General features: G+C 34.3%; 1 protein-coding gene across 4 annotated transcripts in view; it reads left to right on the forward strand.

Annotated features, from left to right (window-relative positions):
- The window catches only part of GABRA2 (gamma-aminobutyric acid type A receptor subunit alpha2), a 117,314-nt gene that overhangs the window by 69,654 nt on the left and 34,478 nt on the right, over positions 1 to 13,182 (forward strand). For all 4 annotated transcript variants that reach the window (XM_082390694.1, XM_082390696.1, XM_082390693.1 and 1 more), the window contains 2 exons: positions 3,478 to 3,621; positions 4,658 to 4,810. In XM_082390694.1, the coding sequence (XP_082246820.1) occupies positions 3,478 to 3,621; positions 4,658 to 4,810 (297 nt within the window). The remainder of the gene's footprint in view (positions 1 to 3,477; positions 3,622 to 4,657; positions 4,811 to 13,182) is intronic.

Genomic DNA, 13,182 nt, shown 5'->3' on the forward strand with positions numbered 1-13,182 from the left:
ATCTTGTTTGTTCTGTTCAATCTTACGAAAGGTGTCAGCTCTCTATTTTCTTTGAGAATCTCCTCTTTGTTTAGCTATAAAGCCTTTTTTCTTTCCACGGAAACTATCACTTCAGTACTGGCACTTCTTCGAAGATTATTTAAGATAGTCCATCATGTTATAAAAGTAAACATGATGCTGGAAAAACTACAGCAGATGCAGCAGAGAAAAACTCATTTGCATTGCATAAATGGCATTAAATAGAAAACTGAAAAGCCTTCATACCAAGGAAAGGATTTATTCAAGATGCAGTAATGGTCTAAGAAGGAAAGGCATTTTTCAGTGGACAAGTTAGTGCCATTAAGACACCAAATATAAATGACGTATGATGTCTCAATTCTGAATTTGAAATAAATACACCTGAAAATATTTTAAATGAAATTTTAAAATCCCTTAGAGTGCATTTTCAGAGTAGTGTAATATTGTACATTTGAGAATATGGTTTTCTGTATCTAGAAGTGATGCAGGTAACACACAGAGCTTACTGTTAGGCATTTTTTATTGAAGCAATTGTTTTTGTTTAGTTTTCTCTATATTTATTTTCTGACACATTGAGTAAAAAAGTTGTATATTCTTTTATTTATCCTTGCCAATAGTAGGTACTTGAGACATAGTGTTAACAGTATGGACACTAGCATGGTGTATAGACTAACAAGCCAACCCAAAACTTAAAATGCTGGCATAACAAATTTTAGCAGAAGCAGCCATGACTTTTTCTTCTAGTCATTTACTCCTCACTTATTTATTTAAAAAACTCCCTTGTGTCCCCACAAATGATAGAATTTCTGGAACTTTTTATCATTGTTCTCAAATAAAAGAAGCATCTTTTCTACTAATTTAAAATTTTGAATTCATTTTCATTTTGCGTTATTCCCGTTGCCTCACATCTTTATATAATTCCTTGCTGTTTAATTTGATTTAAAACTTCCTGAATGGAAATCTAAGAGTATTCTGGGCATTATCCCAAAAGAAATTATAAATTTTCTTTTTGGATAAAAATGATTTGGGGATTGTTTTGGTTATCAAATATTAAGAATCGGTCAGTATGCATTTGATGTTTAATGCAGATTAGGACAAAATGGATTATTGCATAAAATTAAATAAAATTATTTAATGGAAACCTAATCTAGATATGGAATTTATAAAGAAATTTGTCTTTCTCTCCTTTTATACTTCACTGAAAAATCACAATGGTCTCCAAGTTTATATGTGTGTTGGTAGGCCAGGAAATGCCCCTAATCTGCATTGCATAACTTTCTGCTCTCTCTTCTCTCACCAGACCCCCAATCTAAAAACATTCCTGCCTAAAAAATGAAATTAAATAATTGCTTTTTAATAAAAGACATGGACAGGATCAGTCATTTTCTTTCACATATTCTTAGGCTTCTATCCAGATTTCCATCTTTCATAACAGTAAATAACAGAATTAAAATATTATGAGTTTATTGATTAATCTAGCAAGAATGAAGTGAGAACATTTTCCTTGTGACAGGCATTGTGCCAGGTGCAAGTATAGATATGAGTAAGATAGAGTCCCTCCCATTAGTCTCTTACTAGTTTCTTTAAAATGTCACCTATGTTTGTAGAGTTTCATCTTCTCTTATTTATGTTTAAAGGTAAACGTCAAAATTCAAAAGTGGAATTATTATAATTGCTTAAAATAAAACCTCATAATTTATTAAGATCCACAACTACTGAGTACTCTGAGGCCTTCTGATATGAGCTGGAGCATGTGATGTCTTTTTGGTTTATTAAATTCTGTGCCATTTGAAATTGTATTGAAGAGAAGGCCACTTGATGATCTGCAAATGCTTTGCTAGTTATACACATTACTAATGTTACTTATTTATACATAACAGTAGAATCATCAATGATTAACTAATTGAAATTAATTAATAAAAATTTAGACCTTAGGGTAACTGAATTCATTCATATGCAAGCTGTAGGAATAGATCTGCTATTAAAACAAGTACATATATATACATATAATGATATGAAGTATGTATAATTATATACATACATACATACTTTTTCAGAATGCTGTTTCAAAAATTGTTTCACATAATATAATTATTTGTGGATGTAGGTGTATACATGTATTTCACTGATATTAACATTTACTAGTAACATTCTGAAAACCAGACAACACTGTGGTATGTCATTAAAAGACCACACAGTGAATAAGACACAACATTCACTTTATTGTAACTAAAGCTTAAGTGGGAATGGATTTGTGATCACAGACTTTAGATCAAGGTAAGTACCAGAACCACCCCAGAACAATGGTATTAACCTAGAAAACCTATTAGATGGCAGGTAAATGAGCTTTTCCAGTGTCCTGGAGAGATAGAGGCAGAGATATTGCTGGAGATGGCTGGTTCTTTCTCTCCCTCAGTTGAAAATGTGACTGTGATGCTGAGTTTTGCTCAAGGACCAGGAGTAACTAATATTTCTAAACACTCCCTTGAGCAAAAGTGCATAGAAGTTCTTTGAAAGGTCAGTAGTACAGCTGGAATTGTCTGGTTATTCAACTGTGGAGAGACTCTGCCCGCATGGAGAGGTCAGCTGTTCCCCCTATAGGCGCAAGGGAAATGCCAGGGCCAGAGAAGTACTGAGACAAGATAGGCTGCCTGCCCTCCAGCGTTAGAGTCATCTCACTTCTGCTTAGTTCTGTATCCTTCGCCAAATAAATCAGAAAATTATACTTGGTCTGTATGTGATTTGTCTCCTCCTGCCAATCCATAGCTTAATTAGGATGCTATGCAAGTATAGTTCAGTGAGATCTGTGTGCATTAATTAATTTTAAAATGAACAGGTTTAAAAAAGTGTTTTCAACTTACGAAACTATAGCATTCTGAATTATTTTGCATATTCTGCAAAATTCTCATCCTTCTAATGAAATGCATTGTATTATGATAGTTAAGTCATTTAATTCTTAACTAGGTGAACGTTTTGAAGAAAAACCTACAAAACTAACTACAAAAATAATACCTAAAATAAACACAATATTTGTCATCATTATTCTCACATGGACATAAGTATTTCATGAGTGATTATTATTTCTAAATAAACTGGTTAAATGGGCCTTGGGCATTCATAACCTGTTTACTGCAATGCCGTCGTCTACTACCTTGGGAATATGGAGGATGTGTTAACCATCTCAGGGCCCAGTGATTTTTGCAGGATCTAAAGAGAAATTCGCTCTTCATCTCTCAAAGTGGTTACAGTGAAAATACTCTTGTGGTCATGGTTGTCTCTCTTGGTCTGCTTCACACCCTTCATATTGAAGTTGTAAATTTCAAAGACACTTTTTTGCCCTAAAAAATATCAATTTTTATAGTAAACAATAATTCTATGAAATATGCAACCTTTGATGCTGGATGTTATTGATAGTTCTTACTAAAATGCTTAAAAAGTTTTTTTCCTGATTTCCTACAGATGCGTATACAACCTCGGAGGTCACTTACATTTGGACATACAATGCATCTGATTCTGTACAAGTTGCTCCTGATGGCTCTAGGTTAAATCAGTATGATCTGCTGGGCCAATCAATTGGGAAGGAGACAATTAAATCCAGTACAGGTTAGTAAAATGAATCTAAAGAAAAGCTAGTTCCTAAGAAGATTAATGGGTTAACGTCTTGGAAATGTGTCAGTTTGCTTAAAACCTTTTGCGCCTGAGGTCTAAGAAGAGGCAGCAGACTGTGCTTGGGAGCTTTTTAGAAATTCAGAATCTCAGGCCTGACTCCTTACTAAGTCAGAATCTGCACTTTAACAAGATTTCAAGGAGATACCAAGATGTGCATTAAAGTTTAAAAAACACTAGTCTAACTTATGCTCCCAATTCAAAACATGTGTGTCTTTTGAGACAAGCCAATTTTACCTTCACACAGTGTTACAATTTCCCTCACTTTCTAATTCTTTTCCCCCTATTCTGGATAAGCTATGACTATACAACTCTTGATTATGGATAATTACTATTGGTCTGTGTGGGAAAGCTAAAGCCCTTTCTAAGAAAAAGCAGCTGTATGAACGAATGATCTCACAACTGGCAGATGTAAACCCAGAGAGCAGAAAGGAAGGTAGCTATGAGTATCAGATAGAACTGACCCCACTATATTAGAGCAGGCATTAACACATAAATTCAGAATTGGTGACAAGATTAAAAGTAGAAAATCTGGGCCAGGAGATCAGTCTTGGAGATGTGGTCAGAGATCAATACTTTAAAGAGCCGGAGAGGACTGGACTGGAAACAGTCAAAACAGAGGCTTGAGGTTGGGACCAAAGGGGATGAGAACCTGAGCAAGTAAGATAATCCATGGTCAGAGAGCATTTATGAATCCTCTATCCCTTGGTCAGTAAGCATGACCTAGAGAGAAAAACAAATTCCACACGATACACATGCCATTCAAATTTTTTGGTCATATGAAAATTTTCTTTTAAATACTCTTGCTATGCTAAGTGGGCATTTTAATGTTATATACTTTCCATGTCATATATGGGGCAAATTCTTTCCTTTTTTAAATCAGGGACTGTTCTTTGCCTAATCCCTTCCATTTCCAAAATGTTCAAACTATTGACTATTACAGTTTCTTAAGCTTCTTAAATTTTTCTTCTAGGTGAATATACCGTAATGACAGCTCATTTCCACTTGAAAAGAAAAATTGGGTATTTTGTGATTCAGACATATCTGCCTTGCATCATGACTGTTATTCTCTCCCAAGTGTCATTCTGGCTTAACAGAGAATCTGTGCCGGCAAGAACTGTGTTTGGTGAGTGAATAACTACATACTTTGCTGTACAGCACATTTTGTTTCATGGCTTTCTTTCAAAAGCATTATCTCTCTTGATCTTCACCCCAGTAGTTTGTGGTGTGCAGAGCAGGGAGTATTCATTTTGCCTTATAGATAAGGAAACTGAGGCTCAGAGAGGTACAATACAGAGTCAGTGTCACACTCTTAAAAAGGAATATAAGAAGTTCTCAAATCTTCTGAATTACATTGTCTTCTTTCTGTTAAATCATTTTGCTTATCAATGTTCCTTTCCATGTTAGTATAAGGAGATTATTCTTAGAGGTTTTAATGTAAAGTATAACAGTACCATATTTCTAAGCTATGTTTATTTTATTTTATTTTATTTTATTTCATTTCATTTTTTTTGTTTGGTTTTTAGATGAACAAAAATGACCTTAGTACTTTAAGTGAGAGAGAATAAGGGAGGAAGGGAAAGAGAGGGAGAAAAAGACTCCCTCATTCTCTACCAGTAGTGTGTTTAATAACAAAGTTAATTTTCTTGATTTAAACCATGCAGGGGAATTTGGTTACTGCTTTTTGGATATATGAACTAGGATGAGTACATTTTGTGACAAAGTAGATCACCTTTGTGTATTTGGTCCACTCATTCATCTAGGAAAGCTTTATTGAGAATCTACTACGTTGGATATGGCATCAGGCCCTAAAGGTTCAAAAACATATAAAATTCAACTATCTCTGTACAGTGGAGGGCACTGCATTCAACTATCTCTGTACAGTGGAGGGCACCAGAATAAGCAGGAAAGATAATGGCAACACAAGATGAAATCATTATAAAAGAGGCACATACAAGCCATTAAAAAAGACAGCAGCATGGATCCTCCCTAAATGGACTGATTAATTAGCTGAGTCAACATTCGAGCTAATTCTTGAAGGATAAGTAGGAGTTTCCCAGACAGATGATATGGGACAAGAATCTTAGCCAAAAAAGGATAAAGTGTGCAGTGACATTGAAGGATGAAAGAACATAGTGTATTCAGTGATAGTGAGCTGTTTCAGTGTCAGTTGATATACATACAGATACAAGTATAGCTTGAGGCCTAATGGGAAGTCCTTGTAGGCCATGCTAAGATAGTGTACCTTTATCTTATAGACTATAGTGTTTTGAGACTATAGACATGTGTAAGCTCTTAGAACAATGCCTGGCATTTAATATGTGCTATATAACTGTTGGCTATTCTTATTATCAATGGAGAAAAATCAATTTTATTCTCAATACTAGCAAAGAATAATTCAAAAGGAAATTTTAAAAATTATTTCATTTATAATGGTATCCAAGATAATAAAATACCTAGAAACAAATTTGACCACATAGGTAAAAGACTTGTCCACTAAAATCTATAAAACTTTGTTGAAAGAAATTAAAGAAGACCTAATTAAATGGAAAGACATCTCATGTTTTTTGAGAGGAAGACAATACTGTTAAGATAGGAATTATCCCCAAAGCAATCTATAGATTGAATTCAATACCTGTAAAAAATCCAGTGGCTTTTTTTTTTTTTTTTTGCAGAAATTCCAATCCTCAAATTCATATGAAATTGCAAGGGGCTCCAAACAGCCAAAACAATACTGAAAAAGAAAAAAAAAATTTGCTGGACTCATACTTCCCAGCTTCAAAACCTAGTACAAAGCTACATTATTCAAAACAGTGTGGTAGTGGCATAAGAATGGACATATAGACCAATGGAATAAAATTGAGAGTCCACAAACAAACAAACAACTATGGCCAATGGATTTTCAACAAGGGTGCTAAGACCATTCTGTGGGGAAATAGTAGTCTCTTCACCAAATGGTGCTGGGACAGCTGGATGACCACCATGTGCAAAGGAATGAACCTGGACCCCTACCTCACTCCAGATACAACAATTAACTCAAATGGATACAAAGCATTAATGTAAAATCTAGAAGTATAAAACTATTAGAAGAAAATATAGGATAAATCTTTATGACTTTGGATCTAGCCATGGATTCTTAGGTTTGACATCAAAAGCATGAGTAACAAAGAAAAAATAGATAAATTGGATTTCACTAAAATTGAAAACTTTTGTATCTCAAATAACATTATCAATAATGTCAAAAGACAACTTATGTATGGGAGAATATATTTGCAAATTATATACCTGATAAGGGTTTAATATCCTGAATAAATAAAGAACTCTTACAACTCAAAGACAAAAAGACCAAAAACCTGATTTTAAAAAATGGGCAAAGAACTTGAACGGACTTTTTTCTAAAGAAAATATACAAATAGCAAACAAGCACAAGAAATGATGTATATCATTATACATTAAGGCAACACAAATCAAAACCACAATAAAGTACATTTTATGCATACTAGGATGGCCATAATAATTAACAAAACAAAAGGACATAAATATTGGAGAGAATGCAGAGAAATAGAAACATTCATATTGCTGGGGGAATATAAAATGGTACAGCTTCTGTGGACAACAGTTCAGCAGTTCCTCAAAAGATTAAACATAGAATTACCATATCATCCAACAATTCCACCTCTAGGTATTACCTAAGATTAATGAAAACATATGTTTACATGGAAACTTGTACACAGGTATTTATGGCAGCATCATGTCTAATAGTCAAAAGATGGAAACAACCCAAATATCCTTCTGTGGATGAATGGATAACCAAAATGTAGTATATACTTACAGTAGAATATTATTCATCTATAGAAAGGGATTAAATACTGATAACATGCTACAACATGTATGAATCTCGAAAATGTCATTCTAAGTAAAAGAAGGCAGATGAAAAGGGTCACATATTGTATGATTCCTTTCATATGAATTATCCAGAATAGGCAAATCCATAGAGACAGGCAGCAGTTTAGTGGTTGCCAGTGGATGGGTGCAGGGGAAAATGGGAAGTGATTTTGTAGTAAGAACAGGGTGTTTTAGGGTGATAAAAAAGTTTTGAAACTAGAGAGAGATGATGGTTGCAGAACACTGTGAATGCATAAATGCCACTGAATTGTACACTTTAAAATAATTCATTGCATATTATGTGAATTTCATCTCCATAAAATAATTTCTAAGTCACGAGTTAAAAAAAAAAAAATTGATGAGCACACCAAGGATTTCCCAGGATTTAGGAATCTTCTTAGATATCTATTTCAAAATTTGCAAATTATTGAATCAAAGACAAAAAAAACTGATATGGCTAAAAATATGAGAAAACTTCCATTCAAATGACTTGAAAAATAAGGTTACATGATTTTCAGAGCACAAATAATACAGAAAATAAAGTTTTAGGGAAAATTACATAATAATTAATAACAGAAAGGAAATGATTAGGACAGAGTTGATATTCCAGAAAGATATAAATTTATATATAAATATACAGCATATCAGATAAAATTAAATGATGAAGTATTTGCTTAATAAAAGTTGTAAGGAAAACAAAATATTGCACTGAGGTAAAAAAAGACAGAGATTTTATAGCATAAATCATATAGAGGCATATGTTTAAAAAAGAAACCAATAGAAGACTACCTAAGTATAAGGAGAGATAAATAGATGGATAAATATTTAACAGTGAATCAACAGAATGTGTTAGTATCTAGGCTGCTAGGTTCAACTATAACAAATGTACAAAAGTTTCTAAGACTGATTATAAAAATAACACATACAAAGTTAAAAATCCAGGCTATACTTGAATGTGTAAATTCATTTGTGTATGAATGATTTACAGTACAGGTTTAAGGACCCAAAAGTCATATTGTCATGTAAATATAAACTGTTAGGTGGTAAAGGCATTCTTAGTATTATCTCTACAAGTTATTCTGTGTAAAGTTTGTAATAAATATAATTCCATGTGAGTGTATGTGTATATGTGTGTGAAAGTAAAAGCTAAAAATCCTACATCCCGTGTGGAATGAGATTTGAAACGTGCCCAGCCTCTTTATTCTCCACCCCCATTCTATCTTTCACTGTTTTCTGCCTCCTTAACATCATTCTCTGACCGATGCACAGCAGTTACCTAAGCAAAGTGTCTACCCTCTCCAAACTTCTCTCCCTGAATCCACAGTCAGGTCTACAAGCTGATTACCATTAAATCAGGTCTACAAGATATCATTAAATCATCTGCACTCCTCCTGCCTCAGAGGTTTTCTGTGGTGGGTAACCCCCCAAGTTAAAACAACAACAACAACAACAACTATTACAGTTAAGAAATTAATATGCTCTGGGACACAGATGCCAAATTTCTCAGCTTTTGAGGTCTGATTTCATGCTGTCAATAGAATAAGAAAACAGAGCAAATAAGACAGCAGGCAGAGGAGTTGAAATTAGAATGTGCACTCCTTTGATATTAGAAACTTTGTTCCATTGTATTGGGTTTTATCTATTCAGTTTTTTTTTTTATATTGCATTTATTTTGTGGTTGTAGGGGCAGCTTGATATTTTTCAAAGATATTTCTTCAAAGGGATTGCGTACATATCTTGCAATGATAGATGAGGAAAACCTCCTTTGACTTTCTCTGAGTGCTTACGTCCAGTTCATGCAACACCAACGAATACTTACTGAGCACCTACTTATCACATGGTTCTAGATGCTTGGGGTATGTCCTTGAACAAAACCAAACACCCTTATGATGAGGTAGTTGTTCTCTGTTGCCAACGGTACAAGAAAGCACTTGGGAAACTTCTAACCTTAAACCTCAGGTTTTGTGCTTTCAAGCCTCCTGTGACTAAACAATGTATTTGCAATGTACAAACCTCATTTTGTGTTTGTATAAACATATAGCTTATTTTGTGAAATTGTGGCTTATGGTTTTTTTAGTTGCTTAACATCCTTCAGAACTTCTTATAAATAAGAATAATGATAACGAGTTTGCTAATTATTGTCTGTATATTTGAAGCCAAATCATTTTTCAAATTGATAAGTTTATCTATGAATATATTACTACACAATAATATATGAACATATGAGTATATGAATAAGTTTATATATAAGAAATATGTACTGGTATTTCTGTCTTAATATTATATTCAGTATGGAATAGAGAGTTTTTTCTATTAAGAACTAAAACCAAATAACAAACATCTGTTAGGGTGTATGTTTGTCTGGTAAAAGAGTACAGGGAGTTCAGATGCCTTATACTGCAAAGTTTGTACATACAAAGTTCATTGCATTTGCAAGTGACTTACCTGCTTGTCTTATATTTTTGGAGTAATTAGAACTCCAGAAGGGATATGTTTGGATTGCTCATTTTTCTACTTAGATCACAGATTTCCATGATTCAGTTTGACTGCTTATGTTAGGGAATACAAAAGATAGTGGCTTGATTATATGAGGTGTTTCTTTTTTTTCATGTGAAAAAAATCCTCAAGTAGATCCTCCAAGACTAATATGATAATATCATGGGCATCAGGCAGTCTGTCTCTTTTCATCTTTCTTCTTTTATATCCCTAGCATGGAGTTTTTTTGCTTCATTGTCCAAAAAGGCTGTTGGTGCTCCAGGCATCACATTCATATCCAGGAACAGGAAGGAGTAAGCAAAAAGGGCAAAAGACCTCTTCCAGCTCTGTGTTTGCCATTAATGAGCTTTCCCAGAAGTCCCTTCAAGCAATCTCTATTTATATATTATTAGCCTAACTTGGTCTCATAACCAGAGAGTCTGAGAAATTGCCACCCTGAATAAATTCAGTGTTCCAATATTATGATTGACTAAATATTGGATTGGCAGCTAGTGGTTTCTACTACAATAAGAAGAAAAAAAAGAAAAAATAGCAGTTTGCTATGAAGGTCATGAAATGATTAGGAGCACATATTCTGGAATCAGAGCACAGGCATACCTTGTTTTACTGTACTTTATTGCACTTTGCAGATGTTGCATTTTTTACAAATTGAAGGTTTGTGGCAACCTTGCATCAAGCAAGTCTATTGGTGACATTTTTCCAACAGCATTTGCTCATTTCATGTCTCTGTGTCATATTTTGGTAATTCTCACCATATTTCAAACTTTTTTATTATTATTATATTTGTTTTGGTGATCTGTGACTAGTGACCTTTGATGCTACTACTGTAAAAAGATTACAATTTACTGAGGGCTCAGATGATGCTTAGCATTTTTTAAGTAATAAAGTATTTTTTAATTAAGACAATACTATTTCTCACTTAATACACTATAGTATAGTGTAAACATAACTTTTATATGCACTGGGAAACCAAAAATTCCACGTGACTTGCTTTATTGTGATATTCACTTTATTGTGGTGGTCTGGAACCAAACCTGTAATATCTCCAAGGTATGTTTGTATCTTGGTTCAAAATCTGGCTCTTCTATGATCAAATTAGGTAAGCTATGGAAAGTCTTTTTAACCTCTTTGTACCTTAGTTTCATCCCTCTGTAAAACTGGGATTATAATATCTACCCCATGAGGTATTTTAGGGAATCAACACACACACATACATTCATAGACACATGGAACACTTAGAACAATTCTGGCACATAGTAAATTCTATGTAATCGTTTGCTATTATTATTACTATTTATTATCTAATACTTAATTCTCTCCTTCTTATAAATAAATAGGTAAAGAGTGGTCAGATCTTGTTTTAGTTTAGGTTGGATATCCCAAGATGGCATATTTTGGGAGTTACGAACTCTATAAACCTCTAGGTAAGAGGTACCTGGGCAGTTATCCAGCTTCTTTGATATTCATATCATCAGTGTTCAATTGTTTGAAGGGAATTTCAGAATTTTTGATATTCCCTTATTTAAGTGAAATATGCCAGTGTGTATTCAGTTTTTAATCAAGTCTCCTTTATTATGTCAAATGAAGCTCAAGTCCAGCGGACTTAAGCCTCTTTGTTAACTTTATTCTTAATTAATCATGAGCTTGTACAGATAGCCATAAGAAACAACATCTTAGATGTGCATCCCATCTCAAAGTCCCATAATTGAGTCTTACTGGTTAGACATGGGTCACATTCTTATCCCTGATACAATCATCATGGACAGGTTCACACCCTTCCTATGACCTCCCTTCCCCTAGCATCCACTCAGGCCTCTTTCTTATTTCATGAATATACTAGCCATTCACCTCTAAGGTTTGTGTTTTCCCTCTGCTTGGGTTTCTCTTTTCCCAGATATCTGTGTGGCTAATTCCTTCATTTCCTTCAGGCTTTTCTAAAATGTCATCTTCTTGAAGAGACCTACCTGACAATCTAACTTAAAAGTGTGAACTGCTTCCCAATTCTGAATCTTCTGCTCTCGCTGGTCCTATTCTTTTTTTTTTCCATTGCACATATCATCTAACAATATTTTATAGAAAAAAAATATATTTTTGTTTAATTTGCCTCCCCGACAAGAATTTAAATTTCAAGAGGGCAGTTATTTTTACCTCTTTTTAAGCTGATGGCCAATTAAGTAGGTTAAACTGAGGCAATAAGTAAATGGAAAATGATTTTAGATAGATGATAGATAGATAGATAGATAGTATAGATAAACACATTTGTGAGTTCAACGAGAGTTAGGTTAGCAAAATTATAGAGACTGAAAGTGTCAAGTGGGGTACTTTCCTAATTTTTAAAATTAGGGAATCAGAGTGCTGTTTCCAAAAGAAGGTTGCATGGATACAGGGGAAAAAAAATAAGCAAATAAAACGTATTCATTGCAATAGGTTAGCCAACTGTGAAGTTTAGAAGGAACACAGGGCAGAGGGCTGTAATCACTCTGACACTAACTGTAAGTTCAGGGAGCTCACAAAACCACTTTCAGAGTTGATAATTCACTAGAAGAACTCACAGAACACATTGAAAGCTGTTACACTCACAGGTATGGTTTATTACAGGGAAAAGATACAGATTAAAGTCAGCCACAGGAAGGAGCACATAGAGTAGAGTCCAGGCAAAGTACCAAATGCAGAGCTTTCATTGGCCTCTCCCCATGGAGTCAGGGACAGCAGTACTTTCCTGGCATTGATAATGTGACAGCACATATTGCCAAGCAGGAAACTCACCCGCACCTTGGTGTCCAGAGGCTTTACTGGGGCTCTGTCACATGGGCATGGTTGATTGGTCTTGTGGCTGATCTCAGTTTCCAGCTCCTCAGGAGGTAGAGCTGATATGGCACGTTCCCAAACTCCCACCCTAAATTCAACTGTCACTATTGGGCTGCACCAAAGCCCCCAGGCAAAGCCACTCTTATCAAGTGTGACGTTCCAGGCCTAGAAATCGCATCCCAGAAGCTGAGAGCAAAGGCCTGACCTCTCTTTGGGTGTGGTTAAAATTCTATATTATGTAAACTGTATACATTATAAAACCAAATATTAAATATTGAATTATTAGACTATCATTTTGAGTTACCAATA

This window comes from Balaenoptera borealis (assembly GCF_965194805.1).
Source record: "Balaenoptera borealis genome assembly, chromosome: 4".
In the NCBI taxonomy this organism is placed as follows: Eukaryota; Metazoa; Chordata; class Mammalia; order Artiodactyla; family Balaenopteridae; genus Balaenoptera; species Balaenoptera borealis.